Consider the following 23,365-nt stretch of genomic DNA (forward strand, 5'->3'; position numbering starts at 1 on the left):
GTTTACAAATATGCATTGTTATCATAGGGTATAAAAAAAAACAAAGCAAATTGTTTTAATATTTAAATATCTAAAACAGAAATGAAAAAGAGCTAGCATAGCTTGTAAGAATGCAAAAAGAAATAAACACTTTGGGAGAGGATGCAACGTCGCCTTTGGAAAGCATTAAGCACAAAAAGAGTGTTTTATTTATACACTTGTATACTTCATATTTATAGGATACATCCTCAACATATAAAACAAATACTGTATTGTTAACAGATTCTAAACATCAAAATTGCATAACAAGTGTTTACTAGAGTCACAGAAAATACACATCAGACTACATATCCTCCTTTGACATGGGTCCCAAGATGACTTCCATCTCACACCTGCTTAACTTATCTCTTGCCTTCCTGCTTAGTACAAAGCCCCACAAGGCCAGGCACAAAACTAGGACAGGAAGGTACCATTAGTACTAATGAAATTATACATCTCTTACCAAAAATGAATTTATGCAGGATTATCCCATACCAAAAACTTTCACTCAGAGATCTTTGGATCCCCTCTAAAAGTTACTCAAAGATTAAGCACCCTGAGCATGGGAAAGGTGCTATATAAATAAAATGTATTATTATTCGTTATGAAAAAACACACACAAATTATACGCATTCAGCGATATATAAAAGTAAAGTATTTTAAATATGGATGAAATTTAGGAATTATAACCAAAATACGGCAAGCAGCACATTAACCATTCCTGTGTTTAGGTGTAACTACACCTTTGACCTTCATGAATGACTAGGTACAAATGTTCCTGTTTTAAGTCCAAACAGACCTATGGCACCCTGCCCAAATCAAAGTGCTTCCCAGAAGAAGTTTTTGTAATTCTTCCTGAAACACTGCAGAATATACAGATCAGTACTACATACAGGGATATCATAATATGGCTACTAAAGCTTATGCTAAACTATATTTACACAAACATAAGTAAAACTAATTTAAGAAAAACAAAAGCAACCCAAGAAGCAGAACAAAACTGAGAAAAATAAATATATTTCTTACATACTGCAGAATATCTGCTTGTTAAAACAGAAAAGTTAAGGCAAAATATTTTTTTATATAACTGGATTTGTATTAGGTATTTTCATGCCATCAAAAAAAAATTACATTCCAGAAAAGGAATTCTGTTAAAATTCAGAGTATGGATCAGTACTGATATACAGATCTACATATGTAAGGAGGAATACAAGTTAGATGGTAACTGCTAAACATACAGTATACCTTCCCTTTGACGAAATAAAACCTTTTGATAATAAAGTATACATATGAAATATGAGAATGAGAATATACAGGAATGTCTGACCTTTAAATGTCATGCTGCAGACAACTGAAGACCATTCACAAATTTGTACATTTTGAACAAGCAAAAATATCAACTTACTTGCATTTAACAGTAATTTAACAATCTCAAAGTTTGAGTGAGAGACGCTATAATGAAGGGCTGTGTTTCCATTTCCATCCGCCAGGTTTACTATATATTGCAGAACTTCAGGAGAGCTGTCCCTAAATCCAGAAAGGTAATCTTCAACCATTGCTGCAACAGCCCACTTCTGACTGGACACACGGAACCACTCGTGCTGAATTGTGTTGAGACAGGCTCTCTGGTGAAATATTACCCAATCAGTTTAAATACTACAACCACAATACATTTCTAAGCATTGTTTTTTGCTATTATAATAAAAGTATTTTAATTAAAAGTATTCTTTTTTGTGGTAGACATGATGAAGAAAAAAAGAAAAAATGTACTCGTGGAGGTCACTCTGCCACAATTTGATTAAATGGACGGACATAGAACTCATATGAATAAAACTGTTTCTGTATAGTTAAACTCCACTTCTATCAGTTTAAAATGAATAATTTATGGAAAAATTAAGAGAGTTACAGTTTGAAGCAATTTTTTTTTTTTTTAATTACAACAGAAACTTTCTATGAGCAATGTAATGTGAAAAATTAGTATAAACAATCCAAAAATTAGTTTTTAAAAAAATCTTTAAAATGTATGCCATTTATTTATACATTGAAGCAACTGTATTTACCCTTCAGATAATCTACAAATTCAGCAAATGTGCATGTCATTCTGTTTTCACAGGATGTTGGAGAAATGTTTTATATTATGTATATCTGGATTTGCAGTCATGTGGAAATGTGAAGGTTTAGACAAGTATTTCTCAGGATCAGTCCTTGACACACTGGGACTGCATATATTCATTCCAATCTTACCTAGCTATGCAAGTTATTTCCCAGCATCAATATTTTGGTATCAGTTCTGAAATTACAAAACTAGGGTTGCGAAAAATTTTATTGGAATGTTACATGCATTGTTTGTGTGTGTGTGTGTGCACAAACACTATCAAAGAGAATTAAAAAAAAATACAAAAATAAGAAGGATGTGTGAAATTTCAAGATAAACAGCCCTCTCACCAATCCTCTGAGAAACAATGATAGACATAAATGGATAAAATGACTAAATGGAGGTTACATAACTAATTAAAAGTGTGACATTAGACAGTCAGACTGACAAAGAAAGGCAACAAGGAAGGAGGTGTTCCCCCTCATCACTGCCCACCAGATAACCAAACACCCATGGACTTGGTGACGAAGGTTATTTTTCCTAAGCTGGGGTCAGACACTCCATTAATCCTCAATGCAGATAGCTCAGTTTAGCAACAGGTAAGCCTAAAGAAGGCAAACAGCAGAAAAATTCAAGAGAAGAAAAATTTGAGGGGAGAAAAGTACTTTGTAGGAAAGAATAAGTAAGAGAAACTTTGAGAACCAGAAAGCCATAACTTTTGGGCAATTCCAGAACATGTGCAGGGAGGTACCTAAGGACTTGAAGGAACAAACAGAAAACAAATGGCCTAATTGTTTCTCCAACTCTGCCATACAGTAAGTACTACATATGGTATGGAACTAGAAGGTTCAGTTTACGTATTCTCGTAGATTTAAAAGGAAGAAGAGAGAGGCTAGGGATGATATAAGAAAAGTCAATTTAGCTTCAACTGGAAGCCAAGATGGGGTAGTTCCAACCAAGCAATTTCTTACCAATAAATATGTTAGTGGATATGATCACCCTTCAGCATTTGCCCTGGCGTCTATTCAGCTTCTGGTTAATGGTCATTATTTGAATGCATTTAAGGGAACACACTTCATGGAGGTGAAGGTAAATTAAAAAGAAGAATTAATAAGAAAATGACAAAAGAGGAGTTAACGTATTAAAAGCTATAGCTATTTGTAAATTTCTTATTAATCTCACAATATTGTGCTTTGCTAACTGCAGAACAAGTTGGGGGAAAAAAACATAACTGCCAATTAAACAAGGACATCAATTGAAGGTGAAAAAACTGAAATTAAGATCAACTGGTTTTCAGTGAGTGGTATGAATGGATCTTAATGTAAATATTTAATTTTCACACACATTAATTCATAATTTTTTTTTTTAATTCTGTTATGAAAATAAGCCTGAGCTTAACGACACATCTTTCCAACTAGTCCTTAAAAGAAAAGTTCTGATTCTTTCAGTTTAAGCCTCTCTAATGCCAAACAGTTTCTATGGATTATAGGCCTTAAAGATATTTTGAGATATTTAAGGATAGCTAACTTATTCAACTCACCAAATCCTTGCTAGTAACAGCCTTGGGGTCATTCAGATGTGATTTTAAAACCTTACATGCTGACATCATTTTCTCACTGAGGTCATACCTGTCAGAGAAAACACCATATGAAAATGCAATGCATAGATCTTGACTTTCCTGAATATACACTTTGAGATAAAGACACTTTCAGTTTTGTAGAAAATGTTTGTCTTGATAACAATGGGAAAAGAAATACAACAAACTGCTTTCTATACAATTAAACCTGGTACTACTTTTTAGAAAGTGATGCAAAAACGTAAGTACAAAGTTGGTTTTAAAGAAACATGTACATCAATTACATCAATTTTATATGCCTTGGGAGGAGGGTGTGGTGTGTATCAAAACAATATGAGAGTTTTGAAACATTACACACACAAAAGCGGTCCGCAGAATGATATCCTCCAAATTACTTGATGTTCTAATGTTTTCTCCATCACTAACTTCTGAAAAAGTTCTTACTATTTTGATCTGACACTAAGGTTTTTCCCAGTGTTTTTTCCCCCTGACATGTTATTTGGACTGATTAGTGTCTTGGCCTCAGCCCCTGCACCACTGAAACAGGCTGTGAAATAATGCAACGCTTCTTTTCTACTTGAATGTCAATAGTGGGTTTTGATGTGGCTGTTGCATAAATGCATGGATTCTTTCATCAAAAGACTTAAAAAGATAATTCTCTGTCCCTCACTTTGCTTTTTCAACACAAACAAACAAATTAGCATCTGTTTTAAATTACCATCGGATAATTTTCAATCATCTTTATATTTCCAAATACAAGCTTTGGAGGCTGTTTTCTCTAGTAAGAGGGTGTTACAACATCCACAGCATCTCCTTTCCGGTGCCAATGTTACTTTTTGAACCGACGATGTCTAATACCATGTTTTTCACACAGTTATTGGCTTGCTTGCAAGACTACAATAAAGTGCATGCTTTATCCACTTTGCTAACCTAAGTGAACTTCATTAGTAAATCTAACAAACTGCATGGATCGGCATACTATACCAAATTATAAATTATACAATCACTTCCCTTACTGTGATTATCAAACTCTTTAGACGATGATGTGCATATTGCTTTCTGAAGTTATGCTAGCTTTTTACTTTAAATCATGTTTATGTTTCATCTTGCTCATAATTACCATAAAAAGAGTACAAATATCATGGTTCTATCAATTTGGTGTTAACTTGCATCAATAACAGAAGTATGAATTTAAAATTGCTTTTATCTGTTATATATAGGGACAAAGGGATACAGACAAATTAACAATATTCTTTCAGACATTACACATACTGCATTGATGGTTTTTCAGGACAAATCTGATACCTCTCTCTGATTTCCACTTTTTCACCTGCTTCTTTACCCTCTTCTGTAACCGCCAAAACAGCTTCATTGCAAAACTGTGACGTTCCTTCCATTTTCTCATCTTGATTTTCAGAAGTCTTACAGCTTGAAATTGCACTACCTTCATTATCATCCTCTGAATCAGAAGAGCTACTGTCATCTGAACTTGAGTCATCACTAGATGTGGTTTCATACCTGTGTTAAAAAAAAAAATTTAAAAATCAACGATTCAATAAAACACTCCAGTAAAAGCGTGGCAAAACTAATGTTACAACCTTGAAGATTCAAGATTCAATCAAATGTAGCAAAACATCTAGCTTCTAAAAATAAAAGAAATGGTCCAGTAATTATTATCCTTTAAGAAACTTGCATTATAGGCAGATTAGTTTGGCAATACCGAAAAAGTGAGAGTAACACCGATGAGTCCTACAGAAATGTCTCTCTAATAATGCATACAGTGTTATACAAATGTGCAACTCTCTGGAATAGGCAGCTGCAGTGTTCCTTTTATTGGCAATGTGAAATTTGTGGTTTGTCCATAATTAATACCACAGGTACTTTAGACATGCTATGTACATGTGGTGTGTTCAGCTAACTGCACAGAATTTCTACCATTATTGAAAAACACAGTACATTCAGTACTGGAGTTATAAAACATGTACACACTGTAGTTGTAGTAATCTACATTTTGCTCATTAGCTTTATTTGACCTGCAAAACTAAACCCCAGATGAGATAACAGAAGACAGACTACAGGTGTTGTACATGGAACACAACATTCTTCTATTCTCCTCTAAAAGGCTTCAAAATATACAGCTTCTGTAATCACAATAGTAAAACATGCAAAAAAGTCTTTCTGCTTAATATATCACAAAACAAACATTAATTCATTGCATACTGACAAGACTTTTAAAGTCGTTTGCACTTACCCTCCATTTACACCCACAAATTGCAAGTTCTTCTTGGTGCTACTTGAACCTTGTCTTCCGTCTTTCTTCTTCATGATGGACTTCAGTGTATTGGGACTACAAGGCTGTCCTGCAATTTTGAAATATTCCATTACTGAAGTGCTTTCTATTTTCCTAATATGTCTGTGAAATGTAGTATGACTGTATATTTGACCAATGCCTTTATCTGTTGAAAATGCAGTTTACAAGATTAGGATAGGTTACAACTGTTTATGCATTTTTTCCCCCAGTTACACCAGCAGCATGTTAAGTGGTTTGCTCAGGGTCAAATTGTAAGGCACACGATGGAACTGAACCAGCAACACTGTGGATCAAAGAGCCTTAACCACTAAACTAAAACAGAATAATATATAATACTATATATTATTATTATTAACTGATACATTTGTATAATTGATAGCATGCTGTGTATAATATAAAAAGATCAAAAATTCCATCAATAACTTACATAAAAGAAAAAAAAAAAAGAAAAAAACAATCAGATACTAAATGTAACATATGTTATTTATTTAACTTTTAGAGATTTTTCTACCCTTTGCTAATTTAATGGGTTGTTTTGTTCAAAAATATGTAATAGGCACATCTTTTTGTTTGTTGATTAGTCCATTACATCTTAATAACTGAACTATCTACCCCAAGCCAGAGTAAATCTATTCATTCTAATGTATAAAAAAAAGGGGGGGGGGGATGCTTCATTACATCTGTAAGGTTTTGAGACTGGGAATGTGAAGGAAGAAATAATAATAAAAAAAAACACATCAGCTCAATAAATAAAAGAAACAAATTACACCATATCTATACTAATAAAAGGCAAAGCCCTCACTGACTGACTCACTCACTCATCACTAATTCTCCAACTTCCCGTGTAGGTAGAAGGCTGAAATTTAGCAGGCTGATTCCTTACAGCTTACTTACAAAAGTTAAGCAAGTTTCATTTCGAAATTTTACACATAACAGTCATAACGGTCGACAACGTTCGCCATGTTGAACTTTCTTATTTGTGGTCCCATCTTCACTTTTTATTTAATCCACGGCTTCTCCGCGGTTTTATTGTTCATTTATTACAATTATAGTTATTGTGTAGGTATTTTAGACTTACTTTACATTGTTCAGGTACCCATTTCCTTTATCATTCCAACTGTACCCCCATTAACATGTCTATCGAGGTGATCACCATCGATCAAAGAACTGTCACTTACCAAGTGGTTTCCATGCCCGGAGATGGCACCTACCTTTTCCATTCTCTGTGTTACATATTGCACGGCCATATCAGGCTCACTCTTGATATAATTTCTGTCTTATGTATTGAATGACTGGGACAGGTTCAAGGTGTGGACTGATGATGGTACAGGAGATAATTATACTACACAAAAGCACTATAAGAGTGAAATGCTTAAGCCCTTCACCTATGGTTCTGCATGTGAGTTGATGGCTGCCGCTGAATTGTTTTGTTGTCACTTTCAAGTGTACCAAAATGGCCAAATATTTTACACCTTTGGACAACCGCCAATGCCTCTTAACCATCATAGATTCACAGGTGATGATTTCAATAGTGGACACTTTGATGTTTATGAATGTTTAAACTCTCAAAAGCTGGATGCGAAGTTATCAATGAAACCGGTTGTATGCTTACAACGTTTGACAGATGTCGAATGTCATTTCAACACAACAAGTCCAGCAAATACTAACGTAATTGAAAGAAACCATGAAACTCAAAAACGATTATGACAGCAGCAATCCAAGCTGTGAGATTTGAGACAAGATTACTTTTCACATGGCCAACTGTACATTGCATACTCAAGAGTAAGCTCAGGGCACAGCTTGGTCATATTACAACCGGAGGGCCGAACTGACAATGTGGTATACAAAGAGATCTTTAACGAATAATTATTGGTATATTTTCCCTCAGTTTAAAAAGGTTTAATTTTCTTCTTAATAAAAATTTTAAGGCAGTACTTCGCCACTGTGAAGTGCAGGTATTTTGCTAGTCTAATATATAAAGCACAGTCGATGTGTATGCACAACCTTCAGCACATGTCCCCGTATTTATCATCGACAAGATGGCTGCACGTTCCAACAGACGTTCACCGCAGCTTTGGTCTCTGCGCGTCGCTCTTTACCCATGTTTCTTTAGATTGCCAACAGATGGCGGAAGTGTCGAAGTATGTTAAGGCCAACTGCTTTGATCGGGTGAAGAGCAACTGCTGTATGGATATAAAACGTGAACGACCAAAGTAGCGTGATCAGCTGACACACCCGCGCTTCCGCACGTTACACTCCCACACGCACTGATAGTGCTGTACAGTACACCCCCAAAATTCATGGAGGTTATGTTCCTAGAGCACCCATGAATTGTGAAAATCCGCGACTTCTGAATGAGGTTAAAAAATGCCTTTTAAATGCCAATTTTTATAGTTTAAACCCTAAATACAGTATGCCCCAAAGCACTTTAATTTCATTGCAAACTCAGCTTAATACATTACCTAAAAAATTACCTTAATACATTACCTATAAACAGAATGTAAAGGTACACCCATATACTGTACAGTACTGTACAGTTATGTCTCCCGCGGTGAAGAATGTAAAATACCAATGTTACCGCTCTACATACTGTAATTCATGCATGCACATTTTCTTTGATATGCGCTGTAGTTTTCTTTGTTATAAGTAGAGTAAATACATAATAATTTCATTTAATTAAAATACAGTAAAATGTATGGGTATTCACCAATGATGAATGATATTGATGATGATGATGATGGATGATAAAGTAGCTGTACAGTACGATGCACAGGATATAAAACTCCTCGGGTGGCACCTCTTCTTCAGACGCTTCAGGAGGAGTCGTATCTTTGTACGGGTGGTCTTCTGCTGGGGTTTCGTGCTGGCTTTTCTTTATAGGTTTCAGGAACATTGTGATAGGAAGTTGCTACATTGTCTCCTGTAGCGAACTATTGGTACAATTTCCGTGCTTTCTCACAGATGTTGTTACCGTCCAATGGGATGTTCTTCCTGCAGTCGGGGATCCACAGTGCCAAGGCAGATTCCATCCTGACGATATTTTTATTCCTTACGGTCGTTACCTTTTTGGCACTATCACAGAAACGTACAGATACGGTACTCCAGATCGCTGCTTTGTTCTTCTTTATGTAGCATATGTTGCTTTCATTAATGCCATAGGGGCGTGCTACTGCGGCATAACTTTTCAGTTCCCGGAGCAAATCCAGTAGTTCAACCTTCTCCTGGAGTGTTCTGAACTTCTTCTGGTGCTTAGGCTCAGTTCCTTAGAAGGTGCACGGCGATTCACTGACACTGTGTGCGTTTATAAATAACAAAACAATAACAAAATGGAAAACACGAGAACACTCAGCTGGAGATGCGTCACAAAGCAGCAGTCAATCATCAGCAAGGAGAAATGAATAACGCTCTCGGATTGGCTACTGTCACCATCCCAAACCACATTTCCCTCAGCGGTGGTAAACCCCATAGACATAGAATTACTAGACACCGCATGACCAACAGCATTGTACGTCAATGTCGCCACCATATTACGAGTGGCACTGCTGTGGAGTGAAGTAATGAATAATGTGCTGCTTGGGATTGTACAAACCACTGTATGCTCCAAATCAGATCCCATGGGATTACATTTCATAGGTAAGTTTGAACAATTGTTTTGGTTGTATTTGGCCATTAGAAAATCCTGTTTTATAATCTTAGCACCCAAGGTCACCTTACAATAAAATCAAACAACATTAGTAAAATTAAAACAAGACAATGATAAATCAAAAAGCAATAATTATCAAACAAAATGGTATGCCAGTTTGAAAAGATAAGTTTTGATGGCAGTTTTAAAATGTGTTATTGAATCGAGCTGACATATATGAGAGGGAAGATAATTCCCAAGTTGAGGAGCACTATGAGAGATGCTCGAGCTCCCAGAGCACTGTGTCTGATGTGTGGTACAGAAAGTACAGCTGCAGATGAGGATCTGAGTGAGCGAGAGGAGTGCAAGTCTGTAGGAGATCATTGAGGTTGTGGAGAGCTTTAAAATGTTCAGAGCAGTATTTTGTATCGTATTCTGTAGTTTACAGTGACCCAGTGAAGTTGAGAGAGAATAGGTGTAATATGTTCAGTGGATTTAGAACAGCAGGTTATTATCCTGGCAGCAGAATCTTGAAGAAGTTGTAAGCAATGGATAAGTTTTTGTGGGATGCCAGATAGAATACCATTACAGTAATCTATACGTGAGGTGACTAGGAAATTAACCAATATTTCAATACTGTGTTGCGTAAGAACAGGACGTCTAGAAATGTTTCGGAGATGGACGAAGGCAGTCCGAGAAATGTTACTTATATGGGAGGAATTATTGAATAATAATAATTATTTTTATTATTTAATAATAGCTATTATTAGTGTATAAATGGATATAGATAATTGCATGTAAACGATTTGCCAAAATCTGTTGTATTTGAACGATACTGTTTTAAATGTTATTGTTTTTTCATCAGAAAACCCGGTTTCCATGTCTACCTGTATTAGTTTAAATGGCACTTTTGCCACTCACAATAGGGCGGACACGCTGATGTATTGTGTTCACTGGGCAACACAGTGAATGCGGCGTCTATCTATATATGTCTATGGTAAACCCACTCACCAGGAGACGCATCACATGGCAGCAGTCAATCAGCAGCAAGGAGAAATGAATAACACTCTCGGATTGGCTACTATTACCATCCTATCCCGCATTTCCCTCAGTGGTTGCTTCCTGTTCTCTCTACAGCACAGTATTGCCATGGAAAAAGCCATAAAAAATTGTGGAGGATATTTGCGCTTTCCGCTAACAATTCATATTTATGTTCTAAGAAAAAAATCTGCGAACGACTGAGTCCGCGAACCCTGAACCGCGACTCTACTGTATTTCATTCGCCAATGTCCATTATATGCAATTACGTTTGAACAGAGACTTGCCTTAAAAAGACACCATCCTTCCCCCATCATTTTCCCCAAACGCACCGCTGGTTGTATGTCACTTCTCTCTTTAGTTACCATCGCCAACGTCCATTAGATAGCATCACGGTTCAACACAGATGCTCCTTAAAAACAGAGCACCCCTCCCTGCTATTTTTCCCAGTACGGTTTCAGTGCTACTCTTTCTCACTAGCTTTCCGTATTTGTAGTGCTATTTGCTCCCTTTCCGAATGACAGTACAATTTCAGTGTTGCTTTTTATGATGGACAGCTACTATTTGTTCACTTTCCAACGTATTGTAAATAACGTAAATTCATCTCACTGTGGAGCTTATTCTGTACGTAATACCATGTAACAAATTATAATTGTCCTGCTTTTCGCTAATATACCCTCCAGAAAAAAGACGTAGAATTGGAAGGTCCACTTCAGATGCCACAACAAAGTCTATTTCAAGCTCGTCTCAACAACAACAATAAAAACTTTTATTTATATAGCACATTTTCATACAAACAGTCTCAAACGCCACACCACACAGAATCCAGAGTACAGGAACTTACAATAAAATGTCAATCAGAAAAATGTTTGTTCTATTTCTATGTTCTGTTTCTTTCATTTGAGAAATTCACCGGTTATAGATTCCCGGGCAATGCCAGGTGCTTCTACTAGTATAGGATAAAAAAGAAATACAGTGGAACCTAGGTTTGCGAGCATAATTCGTTCCGGAAACATGCTCGCAATCCAAAACACTCGTATATCAAAGCGAATTTCCCCATAAGAAATAATAGAAATTCAGATGATTCGTTCCACAACCCAAAACTATTCATATAAAAAGGATTAATACAAAATATAAAGTAAAATACATAATACAAATTAACCTGCAATTTACCTTTAAAAAGAATCATGGCTGGTGTGAGTTTCTAAACTCATGTGGAATTCCACCCAACGGGACGACACGCTGAAGAGTGTCCCAAAGCAATCGCAGTCTCCGGCGCTGTAGCAGTTCGCCGTATAAGCGCATCCAAAAAGATCAAGGAACATTATAAAGATCCCGCTGCAATAAATAACAGCGCTGTTGCTGTTTCAAACTGAATAAACTGGCGTTTATTCAGCTGGTGTTAAAGTACCAAGACTCAGCTTCGTGTTTTGGGGAGCAAGATGAGGACTCGCACTTCACAGCGCGCACACACACACACAGTCACAATGCTGTAGTAAACAGAGAGAGGCGCTGGGCGAGCGAGATAAGGAGAGAGAGAAAAAGACGCACTGGGCGAGCGAGCGAGATAAGGAGAGAGAGAAAAAGACGCGATGAGCGAGCGAGATAAGGAGAGAGAGAGAGAGAACGAACCACCATCAGCTCAGTTGTGATCACATGACGCTCAGCAGACAAAGTGTATCCATACTACTCGTATTGCAAGACGTCGCTCGTTTATCAAGTCAAAATTTATTAAAATTTTTTGCTCGTCTTGCAAAACACTCGTAAACCGAGGTTCCACTGTACACACAATGAAAAAAAAAGGTGAATTAAAAAATTGTTAAAACAGTGTGTAATAATCATAAAAATAATAATGCTACTCAACTGACTACTAACTCTCATAAGACTTTTTATGCTAGCAGGAGAAAAATCACTGTTTGGGACTTAAAGGACTGTAGCTGCAATAAAGCCATGTATGAGGAATGTTGCACACCTATTTATAAATCTTCATTTGAAACAAATGGTCTTATTTACACCTTCAGTCAAATTGCTTGTTAAACCATAACTACATATTACTGCTTAACTGTGTTACTCATCCAAAAATTAACTGAGGTGACATGGTACAGCCCTTCTTAATAGATCTTTTGCTTATGAATGTTTTTCTTGTCCATTGTACAAGTTGATTTAAAAATCCACAACACACATACAGAGTATTTAAAATTGGGGATGAGACATCAGTTCAAAGGCCAAGTTCATGTATTCGCCCACCCTGGTCCATTAGTTATTTACGTTATATAACTGTTTTATATATTTATGTTATATAATTAAAGAAGGAGTGGATGACTGTACAGTTTTACTACAGCTACAGAAATAGTGCATCAAAATGTATTGGGGAGAAAATGAATATGTGACTGTACTCCAGAGTAACAGGTCTCACTGATTCTTCAAGCTCTAAAAATTGAAAGAACATCAGCCCTTGTGTTTCTCTCTGAAAAAAAGCATGCAATAAACTTGCTAAGTTTATTTTGATTTATTAAAGTGGATGAAAATGCAGACTTCGCATGGCTATCATGCATTGTCTTCATTCATTTTATCCTCCATCAAGTATGTAAATGTTTTAAGAATATTTTGACATCTAAAAAAAGTGTATACATTACCCTAGATCAGGGGTGGGCAAAGTAATTCCTAGAGAGCTGCAGTGGCTGCAGGTTTTTGTTCCAACCCAATTGCTTACTAAGAAGCACTTATTGCTCTAGAAACACTTCTGCTTCATTTTAGTTATCTTTCTCATTAAGATTTTGAACCCTTATTGCTTATTTAAGTCTTAAATAGCAGCATTCTTGATTTTTAATTGCTCCTTATTTACAATAAGATGCAAATGACAAAAGAAACCAGCAGTTATCAATTTTGCTTGTTCCCCTTTATACCTGTGTGTATTTATCGTGCACTATTTGGTTTAATTAAATACTTGGAAGGAAAGAGAAGACAAAAAAAAGTGAAGGATTGAGAATTACTCATCTGTTTTACACTTCAAAGTATTTGGATGATATCCTTAAAATGGAAAAAAAATCTAGGATATGAGAATGACTTGACATAGCAGAGTTAAAGCACTAACAAGCCATGAAATGTAATTATTGGCAAGGATTGTTTTCTAATTAAGCAACTGGGTTGGAACAAAAACCACTGAGGCCCTCCAGGAATGACTTTGCTCACCCCTGCCCTGGATAATACATGTTTTAATTTTATAACCAAGTTAGTGTATGTTTTTTAATCTAACTGTAACATTTTCACAAAATATATTTGAGTACTAAGAGTTAATACATCATATTGTCATCATAGTAATTATATATCAATGTAATTCATTCTATTGACAATTTAAATATTATTGAACTGATTTTATTCTGTGCCTGTTTCAATCTGGAAAAGGACAGCAAAAAGACATACTGATAAGGAATTAAGAAATAGTGGATAAAGAACTCGACTCTAAACTAAAAACGTCACATAAAAATGTGTAAACTGTTGTGTTATGTGTGTATATTTCGGTCTTTGGATGGTGTTTACTAAAGAAAGTCAGTTTGTAAAATAATGGTTGCTTTTTTGCTCTAAACACAAGCATTCCAACTTTTCTAGAATGATCTCAAATAATGTAGAGGTGTACATCACAGATAAATGAAACTATAGCAGGACTAGGTACATATTTATCGAGCTTGATGTGGTTCTTGGCCAATTATTCATCGCAATAGGACTGCATAAAAGAATGAAATATTAATTCTGGTCTTCATAGAGATGTGGAAAAGTTAGCTAGATAGCAACACCCCTTCTGAACCCAGGGATATGAAATGGACAGTTTTAGCTGTTTAGACAAATTCAGTTTGAGTTTACGCTGTTGAAGAAGCCTTGTAATGCATTGACAGGTGTACCTTCAGAATGTGCCCAGTCTTTGGCTTTCTCTTACTCATTTTTGACATTACTTATCACTACATCTTTTGGTCTGTTTGCATGTAAGATTTTACTGTTCACATGATACACATTTTGTGTGTGTTATGTCATATAAAGCTACTGAGGGCTGGTTTACCAAAAAAATGCATTGACCTATACTTCGATTACTGTAAGTAGGCCTGTGTGGGGTCATGGAATAGTCTAATAAAACCAGATTTTCTAAAAGCACCAAGACTTTTTTTTAAATAAAAAAACACAAAGTGACAAAATACCCAATTGGATTTTGTCAAATGGCATTTAAAGGACTCTGGAAAAAGATCCACTGATATGATGAGACAAAAATGAGGCTGTGCAGAACTCCAAGCACTATGTCAAACACCAGGGACTGTTCATCACCTGCCTGAAACCATTCCCTTGGTGAATGATGGTGGTGGCAGCATTATGCTATGGGAGTGCTTCTCAGTGGCAGGGATAGGAAGACTGATCAGGACTGTGGGAAGGATCAATGCAGCCAAATGCAGAGAGGTCCTTGAAAGACACCTGCTCCAGACTGCATGCAACCTCAGACGGGGGCAATGGATTCACCTTTCAGCACATCATCTCTATAAGTGTACAGCCAAAGCCCAGACTTAAACCTCTCAGAACATCCATGGAGATACCTGAAAATAGTTTACAGGCAATTCCCCTGCAAGTCTAAAAGACCTTGCGAGGACCTGTCAGGAAGAATGGGATAAACTGCCCAAATCCAGGTATGCACAACTTGTACAGGCTTTCTCAAAAAGACCTGAAGTTATAACTGTTGCCAAGTAAACTGCACTGAATTATGGCTCTGAATACTAATATGAATGGGAAATTTCAGGTTTGGATTTTTAACAAATTTGCAATTTTATGCTACACGAGTGCTCCCAAGGATGTGAATTTGATTCTATTATTTACCAAAAATGCATACATTTCTTTTCAATACCAGTGTTCGCCCCAGATATTTTTTCCAGCTGGTGGGACAGGGAAATCTGGTGTTGGGGAAAATTAAATGTGCACTTTTTTTATTAGTTAATTATCATTAATTATTTTCCAATGCTCAATATGACTTCCATTTTTAAGGTTTGACACTTGTGCCAGAATATTTTTATTACATTTAAGAAGTATCCAATTCAGGATCCTGCAACCCTAACAAAAATTTTAAATAACAATTGTTATGACATAAACCAAGAGGCACAAGTATTGTTGCTGTCGGGGAAAAAAAGTGAAAACAATGAAAAAAAGTATGGGAATCCTAATGAAGAAAAATTAAAAAATATTCTTCAAAGCCAACTTGCATATACAGAAGGCATCTACAGTTAAATATTTATTCTTCTTTTCTTCCTAAAGGCCCAGTTGTCTGCAGCTTTCCCATAATCAAAGTCCCCAGGATCTGGGTCCTCCAAGGATATCACTCATCATACACTGTCGTAGTAACTGTACTGCAAAGTCATGAGTAGCCATCTAATGTCACTGGCCATTTTCAACTTAATCTGGGGAATGTTCAGAATATTTTGAATTTCCGTTAAACCATCCATCCTAACTAAAGAATTTTGGAAGAAACAGAACAGCTGCCTTGAGATGTCATTCAGTTTTGTTAAATAAGGTACAGCAGCTGCTGCTTGGGCACTTGCAAGGGCCAATCGGTGGTTTACACAGTGGCAGTTGACCAAGAGTCCAATTGTTTTATCTTTAAAGGGGGGTTGTTTTGAATATTTCATGCACAATGAGCACCATTAGCCAATTAAAATGTTTAAACCATTGTTTGTTTATTTTTTATTTTTTTTATTTTAATCAGTCCTCCTCTCAACTGCCCTCCTCCACATCCTTTTTGATTGTGAACTGACGCTCTGCTCCCGCTATTAGCATGTACAGCCCCCTCTCGCCCGCCCACCTCTCCATACGCTTTGCTACTGTATTAAGCTGCTCCGCCCCGCTATAATCATGTACACCCCCCTCTCGAAAGCCCACCTCCCCATACTTTTTGCTTGTGCCTTGTCCCTGCTATTTACTTTAGCATCGAATGATCGGCAACATCCTGTCCCGCGCCTCTCCCCTCGCAACTTGCGACCCTGCTTCTAAAATATTTGCCCGCTCGTCCCTTGCCATCTCAGCAGATCATTAGATCTGCCTGTGCCTGTAGATCTGCAGCTGTCATCTCACAATGTCATGCGAGATGACAGCCGGACGCTCAACAAAATTAGCCGGGTGGAGCGCGACGCTAGGGAAAACACTGAATACTGTAAAAAGGACTTGTGACTTATTTTTTACTTAACCTTAAAACAAATCCGTATAAAGCATGATGCATAAATAATATGTATATTACATAAATTTATGTAATACAAATTATTTTCAGTAATGTTTCACATTGTCTGCAAGTTGCTGCGAGCTTTCAGTAGGCTCCAAAAATATTACTATTTAGCTGTTCATGGCCAACTGGTGAATAACCAAAACCATGAGCTTCTACATTTCACGAATGTGGAGGGGCGATTGTACAACTAATTTGTTTCGATTCTTTTAGCATTGAGACAAGCAATGTTTATTCTATTACTGATTTTATTTTTGATTTATTTGAGTTGTATCCTGCATTTCTTTGAATATTGTTGTCCGATCCTTTACATAAACTTTTATACCGAGTCTGTTTTAAACTCTCTGAACCAATTTCCTTATCTTTAAATATTAACTACTAAACAAAGTTTAACACTGCAGTTTATTCACTGTAAACATTTTCAAGGGATAGTTTCTGCATTATTCAGGAGAAAACTAACCACTGGTTACAGTAATCTATAACCACAATTGTGCATGTTGTTTAATGCATTTTTTTAATGGCTCCATATGACAACCAGCTGGTTCCTTTTATTGTTAATTGTTCTGTGAATTTATTACAATATAAAACAGCTATTGCACAATTTTTAACTAAGTTTATATGAGGAAATAGAGTAAACATCTGATGTTCATTCTAATTTCATGCAAGGTACTCTTAAATTTTATTTTGAAAATAAATAGAAAGAAAATATATGCTTATGCCTTGCACAAAGCAATATTAAACAGTTACAGAAACTGATATAGGGGAGAAGGGAGTTTTGCAGCAGCTGAAATACCCAGACAACAAAATACTGCTCAGGCTTAATGCTCAGTACTGCGAATTTTAAGGCACTGAATGGCTGCCCTTAATCCAACACGATTGGTTTTAATTAAATCTCTGAAAATGGTAGGGAATAGAAAACATTCTTATTTTTCTATGCGTATGAATAAGTCTTATAATACTTCTTTGTACAGTTGGTATGTTGCTTCCTAAAATAAAACAAAGGCATAAAGGAAGTGACAGTGGCCACATTTCCCGTGTGTGTTTGTTTGTACTGTAATTAAAGTCTTTGAGTTGGCACAGGCATATCATTCCTGCGTAAATGGTTGCTTTTTACTCACCAGCTTAAACTGAATTCTTTCGTAAATACATTTTAGGTTTGCTAAGTAGTGTCTGAGTAGACAGATCAGTAAAGACAAAAAGAAATCTTTTTATAAGAAGTGCAAAATAGCCATGGCTAGGAGCTTTTACTGAAAACAAAGAGCTTGGTAGTTAAGACCTCACAAATGATTCCCAGTGTGCCTTGAATAACTCACTTAACTTAGACATCTATTTTCCACAATCTAAGCATATGTTAAAAAATGTTAATGGCATCCAATACTGAAATACACTAAATAAAATAAAGTATATTTGTGTGTAGCTACATCAACTATTATACCTTCTGTATACTTTTCAAAATGATTAAACAGTAACTTCTTGTATATTTTATAGACACACACACACAGAGTGCACACATTAACAATGACCAGATAACATTTTAGAAAAAGTAGAGACATTACAATAGACACATATAAATTACACCTTACCTAACGAATGAAACTAACTGTTCAAAGCAAACACTAATTTACAAATAAAAAGGTTACCATGCAAAGCAGATGCCATAAAAATCAGTTGAGATGAAGCACTTTCTGGAATGGATTTATTTGTAGACTCTGTGCTGAATTCACTCAGCTGGGTGACAGATGTTTTTTGGTCCAGTTGTAGGACTTCTCCATTATGATTAAAGTCAAAAGACTGTATTGGATTGGTTGTAGAAGGAACTGTGGTGTTGCCAATTAAAGACTGACCAAAACCTGTAAACAAATAGAACAAAGCAGGTTTGTGTACATTTTTCACAAAAGTTGAATGTTCTTAAAATAATGAACTCTATTGAAGAACCACCAAAAACAGCAACAAAGTGAAATATTAAAAATCTACTCAACCAGTTTATTTTTTCTTTAGGCAACAAAATTTAAAAGAATAAAGTGTGAATTGAGAATTGGGTTTGTTTATTAAATGTGTTATGCATGGTGAAGACTTTTTTTTTTTAGATAAAATTTATTTTAATCTTAAAGGTAATCCTAGTGAGATATTATAAGAAAGAATTAAAAGGGACAATAAAAATAAATGCAAGAACTTAAAAGCTCACTGCTGAGAATGACACCAAAAGGTGACAGTTTTTAGAACAGAATTTGCAACAAATAAATAATAAAAATGGAGGTTCAAATGGTATATTTGAATGTTGAGGAGATGTGTTGCATGTAATTTAATGAAAATAAAATCTCTATAAAATTGTGTTACAAAAAAAAAAAAAATAATAAATTGGGGGGAGCAAACCATTTAGCATTCTCAGGTCTGCAGGAGACTATGGGTTTTGAACTTGGAAAAACTACATTCAGCTTTGCTAAAATAATTACAAAAATGTTGAGCTCTTCACTAACCCATTTTATACAGTGGATTTAGAAAGTATTCAGACCCTTTCACTTTCTGTATACTTGCTGTATATTTAATTCTAAATAGATAATTGACAATTTTTGTCCATTAATTTATAATAAATAACCCATAATGACAAAGTGACAATTAAAAACCAAAATCTGTCTCATATAGAAGTATTCAGGCCCTTTCTGTGGCTCTGAAAAACGTGGTCAGGAGCATCCCATTTGCTTTAATTAGCCCTGTGATGCATCTAGAACTTGACTGAAGTCCACCTGCGACAAACTGATTCCATTAGACATAGCTTAGAAAGACATGCGGTGCATATAAAAAAGGCAAGCCATGAAATCCCAGGAACTCCCTGTAGACCTCTGAGATAAAACTGTTGTGAGGCATGGATCAGGGAAAGGGTATAAAACCATTTCTTAAGCTTTGAGTATTCCCAGGAGTACAGTGATCTCATTAATTGTAAAATGGAAGAATCCTAGAACTACCAGGACTCCTAGAGTTGGCTGTCTGGCAGAATTCCAAGCAACTCTGATGAAGACAAGGCACTGCTCAACATCTGCATAATGCCATATGAATGGTGAAAAATGGTGGTGGCAGCATCATGTTATGGGGATGCTTCTCAACTGCAGGGAAAGGGAGACTGGTCAGAATTGAGGAAAGAATGAATGCACCCAAATATAGCAAGGTCATTGTAGAAAGCCTGATCTGAAGACTGGGGTGAAGGTTCACCTTTCACCGTGACAAAGATCTGAGACATTCAGCCGAGACAACCCTAGAGTGGCTTCTGTACAAGTCTCTGACCGTCCTTGAATAGCCCAGTCAAAGCCTAAACTTAAACCCCATAGAACATCTGTGGAGAGACATGAAGACTAACTGAGCTTGACAGGATCTGCAAGAAAAATGGGATAAACTGCCAGGTGTGCAAAGCTTGTAGAGACTTGCCCAAGAAGACTCAAAGCTGTAATTGCTGACAAAGCGTCCTCAAATAAAGGACTGATGGGCAAAAATGGCAAATTTATCCATTTCAAATTAAGTCTACAACACAATAAAGTGTGCAAAAAATGAAGAGGTCTGAATACTTTCTCAACCCACTGTATATGGCACAACGTACACATTATAAAATAAAAAACACAGACAGCATATACACCACTAACGTACATTGGTTGAGAAAATTCACTGAGCATAACACGCATACTTTTAATATTTTAAAACACTTAAAGAATTTCTTCAAAGCACAGTGTTAATTTACAACTTAGTCACTCCCAGCAACTTTTTGAATTAATATGATGTTAAATTTATAAGTGTGATTTTTTTTTACTACCTTTTACCATAATTCACTTGTATTTGGTGGATACTGGTGTATAGCTAGATTTTTTTGTAGGTAGTGATTGCTACTAGGATAAATTAAACCTGGAAAAAATTGACCAAATCTGTGCATGACCAAAGCTCTGTCCCAGTGATCAGTTTTTGTTTTTTTTTTTGTTATTTTCATTTATTTCAGCATAACACTAACAAAAACAATTATTTTTGACCACCAACACCAATTTGCATTTTAGCAGTGGCAAGAATGGAACATAACTGAACGGAGTTGAATTTCTGTCCTGACTTAACACTTCTAACTCCTAAAAACATATCCACATATAAGTGTGTGTGTGTTTGTTGTTTATTTATTTCATTAAGGTCACTGGCAGATTATTGTATAATATTTTATCATATTGAATTACATGAATGTTGGTTCAAATCAATCTTTGATCAAATTAATAATCTTATACAATAAATTACATAATTATTAAATCATTATGGACAAAATAAAAGTATAATAAATGCATTAAAAGCAATATGATCAGGAACAGTTATTCATAACACCTCAAGTACTATTTAAGCTTTATAAGCATTAAAAGATTTGATAAAAGAATTTGATTTTATTATAACATATTAGTTTATACAGTATTTACAGCTAACAGTTTAGAAGTAAACTGCTTAGTAGTCAGCAGCAGTTGTCTTTCCTTACAGTGATATTTTGCATTTGACTGTAGTCTGTTTAAACAGCAGTTTTGTTAATGTAATAAGAATGGCATCCACACTTGAATGCCAAGTATTAGTAACATTGCCTGGTCATGAAGAAATGTTATTGAACAAATTAATCAATCAAACTTTACTTCTTATAGTTGGGTTTATGAGGCACACAATTACAGGATCCTTTAAAAGAAAGCAATAACACTTTTAAAAATGCTATGTAAAATGCTCAGTAACCAAATTATGAAATAAAATTAGGAGATATCAATTGATCAAAGCAGCCATTGTACTAGTTTGTAATGATGAAACCTTTTTAACCATATAATCAATTGTTGCCACTTCATACATAAGATGACACAAACTGGGAATAAAATGTTATCTTCCTATTACTCTCAAGTAAGAGCAAATATTTCAGAGAACACCTAACAAGAATAAAGGCACATGAAAATATTAGGAAGAGAATACAAAATTATAGACGCTACAGAAACTGTGAAAGAGAAAAGAACCAGTGACATGTTGAAAAATGTGTGAAAAAATACTGGGCTAAAAATCCTTCAAAGAAAATCAGCGTATACCATACCTGGTGTGGGGAATGTAAAATGTTGCCAACCAACATACATTTTTGTGGAGTTGCTTAGAAAGGACAGTTTTGTGGGACCGACTCCATACGATGGAGTGACAACACACAACATTACACAGATGAGATGGACACAGCCTAAGATTCTATTCAAAAGTCCCTGTAGCTGCTGGACTTCTTGAAACATTTTTTTCTTTCAGATTGCTAAATTTGAATTGAGGGAGTTGAAGAAAAATAATGGAGTATATGACTCTTCGATTGATTCAATACTTAATTCTAAATCTTTTTTTCCTAGAAATGAAATATTCATAATAATCTAAACATTCTCATGAAAAAAGTAAAAACATTAATATCATCTGCATCACTTTCTTCTTCCTTTTAAATTTTAGCCTCATCTTAAAAAACCGTATACAAATTTTCCCTGAATTATAGATTTAGAAGACTATGGTGTTTTCTTTGCAGATTGCTCACTTATTTATTTTATTTTGTTCTTTTTTATTTATCATTTTTACAGGGATTTCTTTTATATAGAATATAACTTCAGGGTCATGACACCTAAAAAAAAATTTGAAAAGTACTGATTTCCCTTCAGGATTTACCTTTTTTAAGTTAGAGCAGAACTTCTTCACCTACCCTATCAGACACTTATTTTAAATTTAGCATGCAGCATTTCCTTGAGAATAAATTTATAGCAAAGCAAAACTGCTTAAAGAAATGCCTATTCATAAAATTAGTATGCAGCTCCTTACATTGGATCACAAATTAAGTTAGTAGTTGGCATTATGTTGCTAACTTTTAAAACTTTAAACTAAAATCTAAACTTGAAATTGTTAGCTGCAAGTTCAAATTCATAATGTAAATAATGCATCTGAGACTGCTACATGTTTAGGCACTTAGCCTGACTGCTGGTTTGGAAGCAACAAAGTTACATGTTTTTGTTTTTATTCAGATAATCTTGTCTTTGATAGCCTGTTATAATATTGTTTTATTTTTGTCTTTTCTAACAAAAGTCACTAAAACAACATTTAAGCACTTGTATCTATGTGACAGTGGTCCCCCTATATACTGTATACTTATTTAATAAAGCCACCAAAAGCACTAACCCTTCATTTAAACCCGTGGTTTTAAATAATATAGACTTCACTGCCAATACCACAGGATACAATTTAGAAAATAGTTTCCTACTGTTTAGCTTTTCTGGATGAAAACAAGGATAAAACGGCTGACCATAATTTCAAACAATCAAATAATTTTTTGAAAAGTTCAGGCATAAGCAAACAAAATAACTTTCACTTGTTTATGTGTAAAACTGTCATTTGAATGCATACATGACTGGAACAACAAACATTTAGACAACATATATACAAGGCGACATACAGAATATAAGCTA

At 35.4% G+C, this 23,365-nt stretch overlaps 1 protein-coding gene across 9 annotated transcripts in view; it reads right to left on the reverse strand.

Moving 5' to 3' along the window:
* The window catches only part of kank1a (KN motif and ankyrin repeat domains 1a), a 202,941-nt gene that overhangs the window by 16,017 nt on the left and 163,559 nt on the right, over nt 1–23,365 (reverse strand). For all 9 annotated transcript variants that reach the window (XM_039758591.1, XM_039758590.1, XM_039758588.1 and 6 more), the window contains 5 exons: nt 18,545–18,754; nt 5,941–6,049; nt 4,995–5,207; nt 3,654–3,741; nt 1,424–1,643 (listed from right to left, as the gene is read on the reverse strand). In XM_039758591.1, the coding sequence (XP_039614525.1) occupies nt 1,424–1,643; nt 3,654–3,741; nt 4,995–5,207; nt 5,941–6,049; nt 18,545–18,754 (840 nt within the window). The remainder of the gene's footprint in view (nt 1–1,423; nt 1,644–3,653; nt 3,742–4,994; nt 5,208–5,940; nt 6,050–18,544; nt 18,755–23,365) is intronic.

The sequence above is a fragment of the Polypterus senegalus genome, chromosome 7 (assembly GCF_016835505.1).
Source record: "Polypterus senegalus isolate Bchr_013 chromosome 7, ASM1683550v1, whole genome shotgun sequence".
Lineage (NCBI taxonomy): Eukaryota > Metazoa > Chordata > Cladistia > Polypteriformes > Polypteridae > Polypterus > Polypterus senegalus.